This window comes from Apteryx mantelli, chromosome 3, assembly GCF_036417845.1.
Source record: "Apteryx mantelli isolate bAptMan1 chromosome 3, bAptMan1.hap1, whole genome shotgun sequence".
Classification (NCBI taxonomy): domain Eukaryota; kingdom Metazoa; phylum Chordata; class Aves; order Apterygiformes; family Apterygidae; genus Apteryx; species Apteryx mantelli.
The window spans coordinates 11,468,814-11,488,427 of NC_089980.1; the positions used below are offsets into that span (position 1 = coordinate 11,468,814).

Below are 19,614 nucleotides of genomic sequence, written 5' to 3' on the forward strand. Positions count from 1 at the left end.
TCCGGCCACCCAGACAGAGGCATTGACTGCTAATATTAACCAAGAACAATAGCGTGGCCATACTGACTGCAGTGAGGATTACAGAACATAATGGGGCCTATCCAAAAATAATGCTAATACAGGACAAGCAACAGGAAGCAGCAGTAGACTCAGCATTGCTCGGCTCCCAGACAAACCATGGACTTACTTCACACAATGGCAACTTCAGCACATTATGTATTCACAGGATACTCATTATTCCAGCAGGCTTGCCAGATCGGAGATCAGCCTGGTTTACTGGATGCTTAAGCGTACGCGTAGTTTGGATAGTGGTACTTCCGTGTCCTTCATCGTTTGGCAGGATGGTGGCAGTTGTATCGCAGAGAAGGTCTTGACTTCAGTTACTGGCTTGGCTTGTGCTGCAGAAAGGGGAAAAAAGCTTCTCCTAGAAGCTGCTAATACAGTTAATGATTGTTTTCACATCCTCTCATTTATGTGGCAATGAAGTGTTTACCAGCACTAACAGCAGTGAAGGAGCTGCTGAAAAGGCAGGCTGAAAGAACAGTGTGCTGCATTTTCATGTAGGCTTATTCTGATGAGGCTCTTCGCTGAGTTGTCTGTTTGAGGTTCAGTCTAGCTCTTGGCCATGGAGGCATGCAATGGCTACAGCTTAGACTTTGTTTATATAGGCAGGGTTAAGAGAGTGAAATCTTTATAGGGTGTTTCTTTATGTAGGTGGGCCCAAAAAAGAACTTGCTGATTATGCTGCATTCAACAAAGGGTTAAAAGGGTTAGGTTGTTTCCCTTCCCAAATACATTCATATGTCTCTGCATGATGAACCAGTTGTCTTCAACTCTTTTGAAGAATTATTCTGTTGACAAAGTCAAAGTTGACAGGCTGGCCACGGCATGACATTCTGATGAGTCTGTATAGCATCATCATGACTTGTCATATGGCAATGTGGGTATCCAGTGAGAGCCCTGCTGACTTTCAGGGGAAGTGGTTTTGTGACTAGCTGTACATCTGCTCAGAGATGTCCTCCTCCCTGGCCCTTGGGCACTTTGAAATGCTCCTTAGTTTCTCTCTTCCCTGTCTCACCCACTTCTAGCAAAAGGGAGGAGGGATTGCTGTAGCTCTCAGCATATTTGCTGGGTGCTCCTCTGTGGCTGGCTGTGACAGTGTGCCAGTCTCCAGGCTTCTTCCCTAAGATCCAGGTAGGGTGCAAGGACCATTCCGAGACTGGTCTTCACAGCTACACGTGGCTGGCAGAGCATGAAGTGAATGTTGCTGGGCTTAACCTGACTTCCTTGTTTGACGGAGGAAAAGCAGGCACAGCATTTAGAATGCAAACTTCCCACTGCATTTGTCTAGTCATGGTTTCACATGCTCAGCAAAGCTCTTGCATGGCTTAACCACAAGGATGGGAGGGAAGAGGTTTGACTAGTTGCAGCCTTGTTCAAAAAGAAGGCTGTCCTTTCACTAATAAGCCTGAAGTTTCAATCTTGCTCTGTCCCACTGAATCTCAGAATGCCTATAGAAGCCAAAGTACAAAAACACCTTTTCTGAGTGGATGTCTGGATGAAGGGAAGGAAGAAGTTAGATAAGCTGAGAGCTTTGAATACCTTCTGCTTACCTGGACCTGCTGGTATTTCATTTAATAACCTAGAAAAGAGGTTGCATTGCCCTTACAGAAGCTTAAAAGGAATGGATTTCAGGGTCTTCAAAGTCCTTCCTGAGTAGCATTATCAATGGATCAAGACTAAACCATGGTGGTTTGTCCCTGAGGAAAATAGCTCTTGCACACTGGTGCATGATGGTGGGTGTGGTTTTTTTGGTTTTTTTTAATGTGACCTCAGCCATTTCCATCCTCTCACACTTTAACTCATAGGATTTTTGCTTAAATTTGACTGTGCTGACTTTCAGTCTTCTGGGCTGATCAGGCTGTGCACATTCTGCAAGCTCTGCTGGCTTCCTATTCCTTTCAAGCTGTCTTTCCTCTCAAGCCAGAATCCCTGCCTTCTGGTGAAGATCAGGTTTACAGTGGCTAATTGGGTGCGACTCCGGAAAGTTCACTGCTGCCTTGTTGCCTAGGATGTTGCTTTGATGGAATAAGGTGCGTGATGTGGAATTCTTGTGTCTGGATATGTATTTATTCAACGATGGGTAGAGGTCAGCTGTGGGCATGGGAAAGCTTAAACCTCCATGTAAGAAGTAGTCATTCCTGAGATATCTTAATTGTTGATCTATAGAGTGGGGATGATATGCAGTGTTTTTTTTTTTTTTTTTTTTTTTTTTTTTTTTTTATCTGAACAGTGCAGTCTTTGCACAGAACTGCTTTTGGGGGGATTGGGTAGAGGTATGTGATTGTCAGATTGTTAAGGGGGGCTTGGTCCTGTTATGGGGTTGTATGCATGTCTTGCATTTAGAAGCGTCTCATCTTCTTGAATACCAAGTCTTGTCCTTTCTTTGCCCTGTGTTGAGGAGCACAGAGCTGAGAGAGTAAACTGCTGTTCTTTGTATCATCACTTGTCAGGATAGGGACTCCTCATCTAAAATATTCAGCTGAGGAGAGAGCTAGGGGTATGTGGAAAAAACAGCACTGCTGGACTAGGTCTGTTTGCCCATTCCCCCCCCCCCTTTTTGTTTCCATCCTGTTAAGCAGAAGTGTCATCTTTCTTTAAACTCCTGTGTGGAGCTGGAAAGTGGTCACACAAGTATCTAGCAGCAGTAGTGCTTAAAGCAAGGATCCCGCCTTTCCTTTCCTTAAGGGCTAGGTGTGTTAGTAAACAGTCTTGAGAACCAACCGGGAACTGTTGCTATGAGTTTAGACAAAATATCTTCCAAAACAATTATGCAAGGCTGAAAGGAAAACATCCTTAACTTTATTGGAAGTAGTGCTAGTTGCCATAATTCATTCTGTATATCATAATATTTTTTTTCAAGCTTGCAGTAACATGTTGTGCTTCTCAATGTTTGTAATTAAACCAGGGAGGAAGCACCCAAGATAGTGCAATATGTATCTGTAATATGGCTCAGGAGTTATATTCTGAGGGGTTTTTTTGGTTGTTTTTTGTCTTTTTTTTAAAAAAAACCTTCTGACCTGTGTAAGGACTTCTTAAAATCTGTTTTAGAGTTTTAAATTATTAGTCCTACACTGCTGGGGGGGGGGGGCTTTTATTTTTCCCTTTTCCAAGTTGTAAGACTTGTTCTAGAATAGTAACAAAAACCATGCAACTTTCATGAAATATTAACCAAAAATGGTTTGGGCTGATGGAGTCCTTGCATAAAAGTTTGGGTGCATGTCTCGGCTTGCCCAGCTTTGCTTACTTTTGGAAGCATTTTCCCACAGTTATCAGTGAACAAAATGGAATTTTAGTCTGCTTTGAATATGAAACATATTTAGGCTATATTCCAAGCTGGTGTCCATCACAAACTAGGTTTTCCTTCAGAGGCTGCATGCTGTGTCCAGTCGTGAGAAAACAGTCTTTGATTCAACTTTTTTTTTTTTTCCCCTCCGTCTTACGCTTGCACCTTGCAGCAGCTTGCTCTCAAAACTGCATTTTTGTTCCTGTTACAGGAAGGTGTTAAGTTTGCATACCACAACTGAATGAACTGCCACTGAGTGCAGATATGATTAAGGAGAAATAAACTTAACGATGAACAGCTTCTATGGCAAAGCATTAGAAGTCTTCCATGGAGAGGAGTTTGTTTGTTCTGTTGTACTCATCACCATAAAGATGTTACACTTATTACTGCATTTATAGCCTTTATTATCATTTCATTTATTAATTCACTTACCAAACAGTAACTTTTCTTATTTTTTTTCTCAGCTTTTTCTTTTGATCTCTTTTGAATCATTCTGTACATTTGCATATGGCTGGTTAAATAGCAGTTTTGAAGGATAGAGGCTAGATTGTAACATACCAGACCAGAGATGGAGGAGGGGAAGACTTTTTTTTTAGTGGCTCTTGTTCTCAAGTTAGGTTTGAAGATAAAGGTGGCTTAGATGTAATAGCTGGCATCTTTCCAACCTGCAGAGTCACTTTGGTTCGTTTATGCTTATGATTATTATTACTGGAGTGCTAGAGAGCTCATTGGCAGACTAGTGCGTCTGTAAATGTGACACAGGGCGGATAGTGCTTCTTCCCTTTCCCTACTCTTCCAAATAGCCTGATCTTAGCCTTTGTTTTACCCTGCCTGTCTCTTGGGCCACCCCCTTCCCAGACCCATCCGTTCTTCCCTTAGTTACCTGATACTTGTGGGAGCAGCCATGGCCCTCGTGCAGACAAAGCTTTCAAAGGGGGTGCTGAAAGGCAAAGGCCCTAGAGATTGCGCTGTCAAGGCAGAGCAGAGTAATCTTAGCAACACTTCTTGCTTTCAGGATGGTTGGGGGAGGGGAAACCCAAGACTAGTTTTTTGTGACTAAAATTCTTTTGAAGAAGTTCTTGGTTTGGGGGGATGGTAGGGGTTTTTTTGGGGGGGGGCTTCTTTTTTACTTTTCTTTGTTATTTTGGTGCTTTCTTTTGAGCCCTCCCTCTTACATGTGCAGTTCTAAATAAGCTCAATTCTGGTTACAGCATAGTGTCAAAGGCTGTACTTCCTGGTTAAGTACATAAGATGCATTAATGATGACAAAGATGAGCAATCCAAGGTGAAAGGTCTCTCTCAAGTCAGACTGGATAAGGTAGCTTAAGGGGCTACATGAAGATCATGTTTGTCTCAAGTATAATCTATTACCTATTTATGTTTTTAAGTATGCAGTTCCAGGGCAGAGGCCAGGAATTTCTCAAATTAAAATTGTATTAATTTTTTTTAAGCTTGTGTTCTGGCTTTGAAACTCTCGTATTTCTCTTTTGCAGAGATCCTACACATTGCTTGTTGAGGCATGGGATTACAATGATAACTCTACTAGTAAGTATTGGTTTCTCTGATTTACTTAGTTCAAACTCCTTGATTTCCTGTCTACTGAAAGGCCTTTGGGAAACAATATTTCATTCTCGAAGCATGGGTGAGCTTTCTCTAACAAGAGGATCTAGTTTGGGGATGAAGAGATCAAAACGGGGATGGTGTCAGTATCCTTCCAGTCTATTTCAGCAGTCTACCCAGCCTACTCTGAACAGCTATGGGGGGAGAGGGGAAAGTTCTGCTGCCCTTGGTTTTGAGTAACTACTCCAGGCTCCACAGTAGCCTGCCTCCCTCTTGTTCCTTGGAGAGGGTCGAGTAGCTTGCTGGCTTAGACACCTGAGGTTTAATGCTTTAAAAATAGACATCCTTCCTTCTCCTTGGGGAGAATAAATGCCCAGCTTGTGGGATTAGAGGGGTTTGTTTTGTTTTGTGGAGTGTCTTTTGATTTTGTTTTTTTGAATGATATTCAAAAGCCTAAATCCTGTTGACTTAAGACCTCTTTTAAGTTGTGTACTTTACAAAACCGAACTGAATGCACATGCGGCTTATTTGGGGGGGGCAAGGGGAAGGCACTGTACAATAAAACTTGGTACAGCCATTCATCTAATGACCATAGATGAGAAATGGGAATGATTATCAGCTCTTCCTCGGGGTTTGGATGGGTACGGTTTTATATTTGGGGACTGAAAAATATTCACCGGATACCACCTGGTAGAGTTGGCTGGAAATCAAGGGTGGGAATCTTTTGCTTGGAATGTCCCTGTCTGGTTGGTTTCAGAAACTTTCTACTGAGCTTTTCCTGTTGGCTAGAGGAAGCCATACTGTCTGTTGGCATATGAACTGTTCTACCTATAGCCTACTGAGACTGAAGTAGATGGGCAAAATTATCTCTATTCTCAAGCTAAAGCTTTAATAGTGTGTGGGGAAAAGCCACAGCAGAAAATATGAATCTGAACTCATGAACCTTTGTTGATACAAGTCTTTTTGCTTCAATATGGAAGCAAAAGCAGCACTGTGGCCCACCTTCCACAAATGTTCTAACAGTTTAGTATAGCCCCCTTTGGAGTGTTGGGTGACAGCTGCAGGGTACTAAAATGGGCTTCACACTTCGCAGAAGAAAGGTCTTTCAGATATGTGCACAGTGCTGTGGGTTTATGCTTACCTTTAACTGCTGAACAGTAGACTGTTTGGAAACTGCACTTTGGGTCCAGGGGCCTTTCTGCACAGATCTGCTTTTTTAATGTATATGGGATGTCCTATTAATTCTGGAAGAGGAAAAACTCCATTGTAAATGATTCATGTGAACCATGAGTGATATCCATAATTTGCTTTTCAACCTGCCGTGTCCAACACTGTTGCAGTACATGTGCTTTTAAGCCCTACCCCAGCACCAGTGATGGAGAAGGGCCTAGGAAACTTCTTGGACCTTGATTAGATGTGCTTTATTGAGGAGCAGAAAATAGATTGCTATGGCAGCAGAGTTGTATTATAAATGAAAGATGCCTGTCTTCAAAATGAAGGTCTTGTTTACAGTAGAATCTGAGGTTTTTTTCAGGCTGGGTCTCTGCCACTTTTACTATTATTAGAGCTCATCTTTTTTCATGAAACAACTGCATTTCCAAAGCTACATAATGGACCCTTTCTTTGCTTTCATGTTCTGGATGTACAATTGTCTTCAGACAGAACTGCCTCGTTTCTCAGCAGTGTATTTGACCAAGTGCAGACATGGCCTTACATATGTTCCTGATTTACATTCCTGCACTAGCTTTGCTGTCACATATCCATCTATAGGTCACTTCAGTCACTGTACTGCACAAACCCTTTTCTTTGTAGTGTATCACTCTGATTACAGTAGCCTTCCCATAGCTAAAGAATAAACCTTGAAGAACTAGTTAAGCTAGAGCTAAACAACTGTCATAAGATAAAATGATGAGTATTTTGAGATGTCTAAAGGATTTTCTTTTGCCCTGATTATAGTTGAACTGTGAGGACTCTGTGAGAGCTCTTTTAAAAAATAGTGGGTTTAGTAGGCATTGTGTATTTTGCAATAGATGTAGCATCCTTCCGATCAATCTTGCCATTAGGAGATCCTCGAGTGGATGCTTCCTTCCCCCCCCATCTACATTCCACTCCTCCTACGTTCCCTTTACCACACACTTTCTTGTCTCACTTCCAAGAGTGGCTTGCAGTTAAATTCTGGCCCTGGTGAAGCTGATGAGAATCATGCTTTGTTGGAGCCAAGATTCAACTTAAATGGTTTTCTTGCCCCGGTTCTTGTCTAGATTCCATCTTGCTACTGTCGCTTCATACATAAAGCTAATGGGGCTGACATTGCATCTCAAACTGTGTCAAAGAGCTATTGTAAATGACTAGTATCGGTTGCATGTGAATTCCAGTCAGGCATAAGAGGCTTCAACACAATGTAAACCAAACCATAGCTGGAAGTTGTCTGAAGCAAAGACCTTCAAAAGTAACTATGGTGGCTGTGGCCACCCAAACTGCTTAGAGGAGTCCAGGCTTTCTTGGTTTGCTTCCTAATGCTGGGCAGTTATAATTTCTGAAAATTGGACCCCTGAAAAGCAAAGGTGGGCACTCAAAATAGGTAATTTTCTCTGTGCCTAAAAGCTTTGCTATAGTTGCTCATTGAATAAAAAGACAGACTAATAGCTTTGAAGTTTAGCCACCAAAAAAATAAATGAAACCAACAGATTCTCTGGCATCTAAGTGCAGAGTGAGAGTTAAAAATATACAGAAAGCCTCTCTCTTCCACTTCATCAATTCCTAATTGGTTAATGTTTCCTCTAACCTTTCTATCATGGGATCCTGAGTCAAATGATGTCAAGGGAATTATGAAGACCACTTTCTCTCAAGCCTCCCTAACTTTTTTTTTAAACTTAACCAGTCTGCTGCTTTGGGTTTGCATGCTACAGGCTAAGAATGGCAGAGTTGTTGCAATGCCTTCCCTGAAGTCTGGGTCAGCATGCTTGTGCAAGTGTGCACTGACAGGTGGGAATAGGGAGGGGTGGAGAAATTTTTATGCAAGAAAGAACATGCCAATACTTCATTGTGAAAACTGTGGGTGATGGCTAAGGAAAAGGATCTTAAAAGTCTGTGAGCCCTTACTTGGATTTAAATGTATAGTGACAGCTTTATAACCTGTATCAAATGAAAGGTATTTTAGCCATGATCCAAAGTGAAATCACAGCTGGTTTTCAATTGGGCACTTAACAAAATAAAGTCCAGTGGACTAATAAGGATGTTTCTATGTAAATTCAGTAGTCTGTGGATAAGGGCTCAAAGGAGCTGGTGGCTGGAGTTGAGATGTCACAGACATGCAGCAAGGACATGCTTCCTAATGAGCTGACAAATAGGGGAAGAATGGTAGAGCAGAGACAAGACGAAAGATCTTTTTTCCAAGGCATTTGTTTTTCTGGTGCCAAGAACTGAAATGGCTGTCAATGGTATGTTCCCAACGGAGATCAGGAAAAGACTCTTTATAAAAGCAACTCAGTACATTGGGGGTGGGGGGTGTCACAGAACTAAGTTGAGTGTCATTCCCCTTCTACTGCTTATGGGAGAAAAGGATAGAGTTGTTTTACTCACAAGAAACAGGATGCCTTTATGCACAGGCTTGGTATTTGGGGAAATGCATTCACTTTCCAACTATGCTGTAGATCGGGGTGTAATCTTGGCAAGTGCAGCAAAGCCATCTCCAGCACGCATGAGTGGAACTATAATCGCTTGACTAGCTCCATTCAAGACGAATAGATATGCATCTGCTTAAGTACCTCTTAGAATTAGTCTGTAATCTTGTTGATGAGATCTGAGAGTCTTACACCTGCACAGTACAGGACATGATATTGCTCTGGATATACCAGTATGGAAAAGTCCTTAGGCATCTACATTACTTGTGAATGGGTTTCAAATTAATAAAGGCCTACATGCATTTGAAAATCTTAGGCATAGATGTGGGGTTGGGGGCTTAGTGCCAATGAATAATAAAAACTAATTTAAATGGAAAACATCATAAAACCAGAAATACCAGAAGGTGAATAAGAAGTTGTTGCCCTTAATTTCACACTGTAAACACTTAAGCACTGCAGTCTTGAGCCAAGAATACCTATAACTGCTTAAAATATGTGCTTTGACTTAACTATCTTCGAAACTGCAGACAAGCAGGCAGGATCTAGTAGAGAACTGATAACAGATATCTGAGGCTTGAGAAGCCTGTTTAGATGTTCCTTTTGAAAGCTAAAAATCAAAGGTCCTTATCAATACATTCAGAAGTATTTTATACAGAAACCTGCCCATGTGTTTTCATAAGCTTTATGTAGCAGCTTCATTAGTCTTCAACTCTGCCTTATGTAAAATCCCCAAAGTCTTTTATTTGTTGGAAGAACAAGTGAACATCAGTACTCTTGAATTCATAATACTTGAATGTGCTAGTTCTTCACACGCTGCTTTTTAACACATCATTGGCAAACTGCCCTTCTACCTAAAATTCTTCTGTCTCTGGATTTTGCTCTCATATACAGAACAGTGTAGCCTGGCTCTTTTTTTTTTTTTTTTTAATGTCTGCAAGGATATTTTGGCTGTTTTATGATAAACTTTCACTCGGCAGTCAAGTGCTTGCTAGCAGCAGGTCGTACGGCAGTGTCAGATCGTTTAAGTCACAAGACCTGGACTACAAAGTGAAATACCACAGATATATACAATGTTCTGCGCTAATGTGAAATATTATTATTTCAAGCTATAATTTAGACAGTTGTAGCTCTCTAAAAACCAGAGAGCTTTTGCTGGAATTAAACGTCAAGTACAAAGTCTAAACTTTGAAATCTCCTATAGAGAGAAGGAGAATCTGTAACAAATATACACAGTAATTTGAGCTCCTTGCTTGGAGCTCTGGTAAGCTTGAGTTTTTAGTGTTAGCTAACATCTGAAAAGAGAACTTCCACAATATTTCTCAGCCAAAGCCTTGTGAGATCACTGTCGACTGAATGCCAAAGCTGTTTGTTTTCAAGTGAATTCAGAGCTTACACTGGAATCCCAGAAGGCTGCAAACTTTTTTTTTTTTTTTTTTTTTGGTGTAGTGTCTATGTCCAGTTTGTAGAGTTTGCTTTATTAGGCTATTGTAGTATGAAGTTTTGATGAATACTCCAGTTAAAAACAAAACTAGTGCTAGTAACTGAGTTGCAGGGAAAATTGCATTATGCACAAACCTACTGGAGCTAGGAGGAAAAGCAGCTCAATTTTCTGTCACTGCTAGACATGTGATTCTTACTGGATGTCTTTGCACTGAGAAATTGATAAGCGATTGGCAGTAACTTAACGGTCCATCTTCACTTCAAGCCTTGTTTGGTTTGATATACTGTATGCACGTTTCAGTTAATGGTGTGTAGCTCCAGGACAGCTTTATCTTACTCTCTAAAACGTAAAGTTAATGAAACCAACCGGCTGCCTCAGAGAGTCTTGTCTGTGAAGCTAGAGAACTTTGATTTGGGAGGGAATGATACCTAAATAAAGATCTAACTCTGATGTCTCTTCTCACATCTAGATCCTGATCGCATTATTGCAAAGGCATCCCACTCTGGCATGATCAATCCAAGCCGTCAGTGGCAGACTTTGAAACATAATGCAGGAGTTGCCCACTTTGAGTATCAGATCCGTGTGACTTGCGCAGAGCATTACTATGGCTTTGGCTGCAACAAGTTTTGTCGACCAAGAGATGACTTCTTCACTCACCATACCTGTGACCAGAATGGCAACAAAACATGCTTGGAAGGCTGGATGGGACCAGAATGCAACAAAGGTTTGTGACAAATGCTTGAACTGCAAATGATCAGCAATTTTGGATAGGCTGAGGGACTGAGACAAGTGTATGGGATGCTTCATATCCAGAGTGTAGTTTGGTGATATGGTGGTGCTGCTGTTAGGGCTGACAAGACAGTGAAGTAACTCTTTACACAGAGAGCTAGGGCCAGGAGAAGACTAGTTTCAGCCTTGTTTTAAAATCTTGGAGAGGTCTGAATATAATGAGTACTGGGGACTTAACAAATGTGTTTTTTCTTTGATTATCCACATCTTTGCCCTTGGGAAGAGAACCCAGCCCATTGACTTCAATGGGAGTTCTGCTGCTGACTTCAATGGCAGGATTTCCCCTTTGGTGCAGAACTTCAAGACAAGCAGGAAGGAGACACTTGCTTTAGAGCTGACCTGGCAAGTGTAAAGCTTTGGTGTTGAAAAGTCCCAGGCTGTTTGTTCTACCTGAGCTGGTGTTTAACATGCTTATTAGGGACTGACAATTTCCTAGGTAATTTCAGAAGGAGAAAACAGGACTCTGAATAGGAGGAACAGACTATTAGCATGTCTTGCTGACTGAGTTTACCTGCAATTTGAATAGACGCTCATCTTAATATCCTGTCTGTTCAGAGATATGGCTCTAAAGCAAATCCAAAGTAGTTAAAAGTTGCTCTGAATTAGATGTAAAGATAGGGAGAGTGGGCTAGTTCTCCTGCAAAATGCAGAGAAAGGAAATCTGTAGACTGGAAATGACTTGCATCCCTGTAAAGTGAGATGGCTTCTCTACCATTGAAACAACTCTTTGAACAGTGTTGGTTGTGATTCCTCTGTAAAGCTAACTGATAGATTTGCTATTGTAGGGAACACCTACCTTAGTTTTTTTTAATCCAGTAGACTTGATATGAGAGACTTGCTAAAACCTTGGATTCAGTAGGATAACAATGCCAGTTAGAGATTAAAACATTCCCACGAGTTCGAAGATGCAGGAAGCGGGCAGCACGCTGATACTCTTTTTGTTTTGTTTTAACAGCTATTTGTCGTCAGGGATGTAGCCCCAAGCATGGTTCTTGCACGATTCCAGGAGAGTGCAGGTAAATACTTCCCTCACCTCCCTTCTCATCCCCCCCCCCCCCCCCCAAGTAACCAAACAAGTGATGCTAAAGACAATAGGATTGGGGAGGGAGGGTGTTCTCAGAGTCCTGCTTTTGACCAGGGTGCATTATTCATGCTGGCTTGTCCTGAATAAGATAGGGGATAGGTTTTTTGAACGCACTGATAATTTTGAGAGGCTTTTAGTTTGTGAAATGGTGATGTTCATAAAAGGTATGGGATAAATCCTGTGAATACTGCCTAATGAGCACTAACTAATTGCTTCTGCATAAACAGTGCAAATGTTTTGGGGTGCGTGTGTTTTTTTTTTTTTGTTTTAATACAACCTGATTAATAGGCTTTTTCCACTACAAGTTTGAACTACAGTATGACTTCTCTCTTCTCCCTTTCACGCCCATTTCCCCCTTCCCTTTCCTCCACTCCAAAGTTTGTTCCTTCAGTAGGCAAAAGTCAAGCATTCTTTAGAATGGGATTAGTTAAATCTCTTGGTTCCTTTACCATTGTGAGCCAGGCTCTGAGTGCTGAGAGGTTAATAGCTGGGATGAAATCTTGTCAGTAGACTGATGAATGCAGAATTTTGCTGCTGTGCTTTGAAGTCCATTGTGTTCTGGCAAGGAGACAATGAAAAGCAGAGTTTAGCCGTAACCCAACAATTAAATATTTGGAATGCCTCAAAATATGCACCACGTATTTACAGCGCAGGGAGGTTTTCTCCTGCATCAATGGAGGGGTAATGGATATTAAATAGGGACATTTTTTATCAACAAACTGGTTATAAGTTGTTTTGTGTAACCCTTTTAAAAAATCTGTTTACAAAACATACCGGTGGATTCTCCTTTGCTGGAAACTTCCACAAAAATGGGTTGCTATTCTCCTCAATGAGCTGTACTTCAAGCAAGAATTAAATCTAGGGTGTCTGACAGACTACGCTATGTAAGAGGTCAGCCCGAATCCCCACAGTAGATTGTTCTTTCTCTCTATCCCTGTAATCTCTACTTCAAAAACAAAACAAAAACACTTTTATTAAGGAGAATCCTTAAAGTAAGATAGAAAGTAACTTTTCATCCTCCACAAGAGAAATGGCAAAGTGAAAGTCAAGCTCCAGGGTGCACTGATATGGGTTATGTTAAGTGCTTTTAATGTTTAGCAGCACTGACATAAGCTGGTTAACCCCCAAAACACCAAATATAAATCTTTCCTTTAAAAAAAAAAAAACGGCCAGCAAGTAGTAAGAAGTATTGATGGGGATGGGGGGAATGGTGAGGAGTGTATCAGTCAAGGCTACCAGTGATTTGTGCTGCTGTCATCAGAATAAACATGCCTTGTAGGGGTTGCTGTCTCCTAGTCAGAACAACAGGCTTTGTTTCCAGATTTTTTTTTTTCTTCCCTTTCTCTTTCTAAGGCTCTTACCTCCCACTCACTGCCCAGACATGCACTAGTGCTCTTATTTACTTAAGGTGCAACTTTCCCACACTTGATTTGCATAGTCTTGAAACAATGCTGTCCTTCTGGTGCTTTCAGATAACTTCTGCTTGCCAAGTTAGACCAATATCTTTAAAGAGAACACAGAAACAAGATTTTATTTTCTCTTAAGTTTTGATGAGTCATGTAGCCTCTATGTTACAAATGCAATAGAGTTTAAAAATAACATCCCAGCAGAAACTGCTCTGGGTTCTGGTACAACAGACAACTTGCAAACACTCTTAAAATATCCTTTTCCCTCTCGTTGCAAGTCACTTTCTTTAATGCAAGCCTGCCAACACAACCAAATACAAGGAAAATTAACTTTAAATTTCTCATGAGAAACTGCTGCACACATATTATTAAACAAGAATTACTAATATGAATCTTGTTCTAGAATGGATATCTGATGGGGGGGGTTGTTTTTTTTGTTGTTTTTTTTTTTTTTTTTTTTAAAGATAGTCTTATTCCTGTTTTCTTTGTTATACTTTGAAGCTGATTTGTCTGAAGAAAGTCGTATCTTTGTCTCTAAAGTTTTGGGTTTTTTTTTTTTGGGGGGGGGGGGTGTAGTATCGTTTCCCTTTACACATGCTTTGAAGAAGACAAAAGCTTTGATTTGACAAAAAGGAATAACATTCTAGATTTGGATGCTTTTTTTTTTTTTTTTTTTTTTTTTTTAGGTGAGGTGCCTTAGTTAAGCTTGTGTGTAAGCTCACAGGCAAGTTGCTTTGAATGCAATAGAAGTTAAAAGGGTATGTTCCTAAATTTTGGTCTTTGTGCATTCTTATATTCCCTATATGGAAGGACTTTCCAAGAGCTACTTGAGAGAGGCTGTTTTGCTTGATCTGGGTTTTTCTTTCATGATCTTTGTCCACAAAGAAAAATAAGTTGGACTAACTCTATTTTGTTGTTGTTGTTTTTATATATACACAAACTATCAAGTGTTTCCAATTGATTTTGAGTAGGTTGCTATTGAAATAGCTATTGAAAAAAACCAAAGTTAATTAGGATGCAGTTTGTCACCTGAGATTTTTTTAGAAGGGAAGTCAGACTTACCACTAGCTGTGTGTGATTAACCATTGGATAGATCCCTCTAGGTTTTTCCCATGAGAAGAAATTGCTGGTAAGAGAATAGTGGGGGGGTTTATAAATAGAAAGCTTAGCTGACTTCTGTACAGAAGAGGTTTATTTTCATAATCTAGTGACAGCTTAGTGCATAATTACTGTTCATCAATTACTCTCAGGACCCATTAATGAAATACGGTATTTCAACAAACCCTTGCTTTTAAGTTTCAGCTTGTCTTCCTTTTTCAACTTGTCTTCCTTTTCTATCTATAGATGAACTTTAATTTGAAGAATCCTTAGTCTACTTTGCCAGTGAGAACTAAAGTGAAAGCCAAAATAAACTTTCTTTTAAGGGAGCTTTACTTTAAAAGAGCATCTTCCTTTTTAGTAAGGAATTCATGTAGCTCATAGATAGTGGAAATAAATAATTAAAATGATAATGATAATTCTTCTCCAGATATGAAATTAAAGTTGCTTGGAATTGGGTAACTCTTTGTTATTACCTGAAAAGAGGTTAGCATAGATCAAGCTCTGAAGTACACTGACAACTGGTTGTCTTTGAACAAATGCAAAATTCTGGCGTGTGCCGTTTTCTTTGATCTCGTATTGTGGCCCAGTCCATACTTCCTCCGTACATCTCCTAGCTCAGCATAAGGCTAACTCCCAGTAAAGCTCGGTGCTCTTAATGCTTTGCTATTGCCTTGCAGAGGGCTCAGAGTTGGTGTTTATGGTTTTGTTTGTCTTCCTGTAAACCCAGCATGGCTGAAATGCCTGGAACCTTGTATTCATGAGGATCTCTGGATAACTATTGTTTCCACTGACTTTTTTTCCCCCCCCCCCTCTGTTTATAATGCACTCTGTCAAGTCCAGAGATTGATTTGTAGTGCACACCCACCCTCTCCGCCACATTTGTATGAGGCTCCAGAAAGAGTATTATTGTGCTGAATGGCCTCATGCTGGTTCTCTCAGAGCAGTTATTCTTTTGTCAGGAGGCCGGCTACAGAGACCTTGGCAGAACTACTAAAATGTTTGTTTACAAGAAACCATCAAACAAACCTTGAATAGCTTCTCCACTTCCCCTCGTCCTCCCCTTCTCTTGCATCTCCCCGGTCTCTCTCAAGGCTTTGGAGTTCTACACACATATCTACACAGAGCAATTCTAAGATTTGTTTCCTTGTTCTGAATTTTTTTTTCCCTTTCTTTTACAAAGGTGTCAGTACGGATGGCAAGGCCAGTACTGTGATAAGTGCATTCCACACCCGGGATGTGTCCATGGCACTTGCATTGAACCATGGCAGTGCCTCTGTGAAACCAACTGGGGTGGTCAGCTCTGTGACAAAGGTATGCTAATCTTATGGATAGCCAAGTGTAACACTTGAATTTTAACACTGGCAGACTTATCGGGGAGAGCGAATGCACACAAGGCTGAGAGTGCAAAGCCTCCTGAAACGTGGCAGGAGTTTTTGTCCTTCAGCTACTTAGCATTGTGTGCTCCGCTGTTCTAGTGTTGTTAGCATATGTGCTTAATTTTGCTCTGTCCTGTCCTACTCTTGTGTGCAGATGTATTCTATAAAGTCTCTACATAGACCATGCACATAGTGATGTTTCTGTTGTCATTCAACCACAGATTTTTAAGCTCTATGCCCTTTGCAGATCTGAACTACTGTGGAACCCACCCACCCTGTTTGAATGGTGGTACCTGCAGCAACACTGGCCCTGATAAATACCAATGTTCCTGCCCTGAGGGTTACTCAGGACAGAATTGTGAAATTGGTAAGTGTTTTTGATGAAACTACTGAACTGTCGCTTGGCAGTTATTTCTCATTTAGTGGCTGGTCTTGGTTATATGGATATACCATGTTGGGGAAGAGTGAATTTCCAGTGTTAATTATATCAGGGATAGCTACAAAGGTCCAGACTTGTTTCATCTTTGACAGCTGATATGTCCTTAAATCGGCCTTCTGCTCGCTGTTTATCTAGTTTGGCTCTGACTTGAGCAGGTGTGTGCCACAGTTTGTTGATCAGTTTAGCATGGAAAATGACTTTCTGCTAGTGGCCTTTTGATTCACAGTTCTCAGGAACAAGATACATCAGGAGTAATGATGATGGGTCCAGAACAGAAGCATGCAGAAGGAGCAGGGGGTGGCTTGTGGTGATCCTGCTGTAGTCTTTACCACAGCGTACTTCTGTCTTGGTGCAGCGGAACATGCCTGCCTTTCCGATCCCTGTCACAATGGAGGAAGCTGCTTAGAAACTTCTACAGGATTTGAGTGTGTGTGTGCACCTGGCTGGGCTGGACCAACTTGCACTGATAGTAAGGGGTTTTTTTGGTGGTGGTGGTGTGGTGGGGTTTTTTGTGTTTTGTTTTTTTTTTTTTTCCCCCCCTCCAAAATCTTATTACAGTAAGAATGTCCTAGTTACTGTTTTAGATCTGAGTTTCTAATCCCTGACAAATGTACAGTGAAGCTTACCAATCCTGTGCTAGCTTTAGCATTGGTTCTTAGCATCCGTTTATATCACAGTGCACCCTCCTCTCCTGTGCTTGTACTGGGGCTTTCATTAAATGCAAGGAGAAAGAATGGCCAACAGTTTCTTGAGAGAAGTGGAACAGACTTTGGGTGGCATTTTGGCAAGCTCTTAAAATACTGAGACCTGTTGTATCAAAATCTGACTTCCACTTGCAAAAGGCCACCTATTATATCAGGTGTAAATTTCTTTCCCTATGCTCTGTATGCTTTGAACACCCATTCACCTTTATAACGGATTCTTTTGCTAAAATATTCATAGAAATTCCAAGCAGAAGTCCTGTTGTTTTTCTGTTCCTCAGGATAAATCCTAGAAGCAGCAACCATTTATCAAATGTATTGGTTACTGAAGTTGCCTATTTGGTAACAGAGCTAAGCCTCTTCTTATCCTGCATTATAGATATTGATGATTGTTCTCCAAATCCCTGTGGTCATGGAGGAACTTGCCAAGATCTAGTTGATGGATTTAAGTGTGTTTGCCCACCTCAGTGGACTGGTAAAACATGCCAGCTGGGTGAGTACTGTGTTTCTCTTCATTTGATGCTGCTCTGGGAAAAAAATTAGAGGGATCCTAGTCCTGCAAGCATATGATTGTGCCCTTTGCTTTAGGCATGTTTATACTTCTGAACCTTGTGGACATATTCTGGCATACTCAGAATATGCAATTTTTTTGTTTGCAGGAGTGGGTCCTAAGACAGCTTAGACTGGCATCCTTCTTTCATTTTTATTGTTGATGCATGCTAGCTGTTGAAGAAAATAGTTAGCTAAGCCAAGCAGGCATACTTTAAACTGCAAAAAAACTGAAGTGGGGAGGGTGTACGTGTATGCCTTCCATGCCTGCCCCCACATGTATTTTTTCCTTTAGCCTGTGAGAAAGTTGCTCTGTCTCTTCAGCCATGTCAACTCCTCCAGACCCAAGGAGTTCACAGCTGGGTTCCAAAATGTGGATGATCTCACAAAGAATGAGCTGTCTGCATTCTTTACACAACACACTCATCCCAGTGACCAGGCTGCAGCACTCCTCCATCAAAATGCTGGATTGAGATGTGTGTGTGTGTGTGTGTGTGTGCGCGCGCGTGTGTGTGTGTGTGGAGGGGGGTGCTCTGAATAAGTAGCTGGGTAATTATCAAATAATTGGCATAGCCAGTATGTTCTAATTGCAGAGAAATTGCAAGAGACTTCAAAGACTGATGCATGATTGACTCTTGTTCTCTTAAGTCACGCTAATCCAGGCTGTATATTACAAGTTCCTTTTAGATATGAACTGCTGATCATTGCTGTGAAAACAGACTGTAGACTTTTCTTCCTTCTACCCCACAAGCAGTTCATTTGGCCATTCACCTTGTCTTTCAGATGCGAATGAATGTGAGGGCAAACCCTGTGTCAATGCCAACTCCTGCAGGAACCTGATTGGCAGCTACTATTGCGACTGCATTACTGGCTGGTCTGGCCACAACTGTGATATAAGTAAGTGTTTATATCCTTGGGTTTATAGTATGTTTAATATATATATTCCATTGAGTTCTAAGCTCCAATTTAAATATCAGGCAGAGTATTAGCAGTTGATCTTTCTAAAAAGGGAGTAGTTGGTGTGGAATGAAAATACACAACTTTATCAAACTCATTAGTCCATAACATAGCTATATTCTGATAAAGTGACTAAAACAATGATGTGAAGTTTCACTAACTCTAGTAGAAGAATCACTAAAGGTTCCCACCCATTACGATAATCTTATCTCGAGGGAAGGCATGCAGGAAACTTGACAAAAGGTTTATCTATTTGCAGTTTTAGAAAGACTTGAACTCTGTATCGAGTGTGAATATATTTTTGCCTTCTAACCACGCTAATTTTACTGCAGATATTAATGACTGTCGTGGACAATGTCAGAATGGAGGATCTTGCCGGGTAAGCCACTGGTTTTAATTTGGTTTCCCCAAGACTTGCAACAGTAACTAAAACATTTGAGTCTAAACACAAACAGTGCAGGAAGTAGCAATAAACTGGATATGCCACAGGTATATATTGTCATGACTTTGAGTTGAGGGGGAGGGGGGTTATGTCATGCTTACACCATTTAGGAGTATGTGTGTAGAACAACAAGAGCAGAAAATATAACTGCAGACTCATCTTCACCGCCACTGTCACCAGTAAACAGGCTTGGTTGTTGTGTAAACTATCTATTGCAAATGTAGATCCTCCAATTTAAAATAAGGATTTGTGTATCCTAATGAGAAATTAAGAATGTAAGCCACTACTAATTGGTGAATATTTTTTCCCCTAAATAGTCTTGCCTTGTTTTAGCATGAACTAGTTTCTTATGTTGGTATTGGATATAGTAGAAGATATTTTGGGACTCTTAGGGTTTTTTTTTTCCTTACTCTTTTATTTATTTATATGTACACTAATTGTGTGTGTGTGTGTGTGTATATATATATATATATATAAATGATGTATGTATTATATAAAAATATATTTGTGTATATACATTTGTGTGTGTGTATATATATATCCACACACCTATACATATAAATATACGTGGGGGAAGAGAAAAAGAAAACCCTTAACTTTAAACTTTCTTGTTCCTTCACAGGACTTGGTTAATGGTTATCGGTGTATCTGTTCACCTGGCTATGCAGGAGATCACTGTGAGAAAGACATCAATGAATGTGCAAGTAACCCTTGCATGAATGGGGGTCATTGCCAGGATGAAATCAATGGATTCCAATGTCTCTGTCCTGCTGGTTTCTCAGGAAACCTCTGTCAGGTAA

General features: G+C 40.7%; 1 protein-coding gene across 2 annotated transcripts in view; it reads left to right on the forward strand.

Moving 5' to 3' along the window:
• JAG1 (jagged canonical Notch ligand 1) overlaps window positions 1–19,614 on the forward strand; it is a 35,786-nt gene that overhangs the window by 7,832 nt on the left and 8,340 nt on the right. Inside the window, exons 3-12 of one of the 2 annotated variants that reach the window (XM_067292702.1) lie at window positions 4,840–4,891; window positions 10,440–10,694; window positions 11,715–11,775; window positions 15,531–15,661; window positions 15,974–16,093; window positions 16,521–16,634; window positions 17,246–17,359; window positions 18,199–18,312; window positions 18,705–18,751; window positions 19,437–19,610. In XM_067292702.1, the coding sequence (XP_067148803.1) occupies window positions 4,840–4,891; window positions 10,440–10,694; window positions 11,715–11,775; window positions 15,531–15,661; window positions 15,974–16,093; window positions 16,521–16,634; window positions 17,246–17,359; window positions 18,199–18,312; window positions 18,705–18,751; window positions 19,437–19,610 (1,182 nt within the window). The remainder of the gene's footprint in view (window positions 1–4,839; window positions 4,892–10,439; window positions 10,695–11,714; window positions 11,776–15,530; window positions 15,662–15,973; window positions 16,094–16,520; window positions 16,635–17,245; window positions 17,360–18,198; window positions 18,313–18,704; window positions 18,752–19,436; window positions 19,611–19,614) is intronic. The other variant, XM_067292703.1, reaches the window with a different exon arrangement.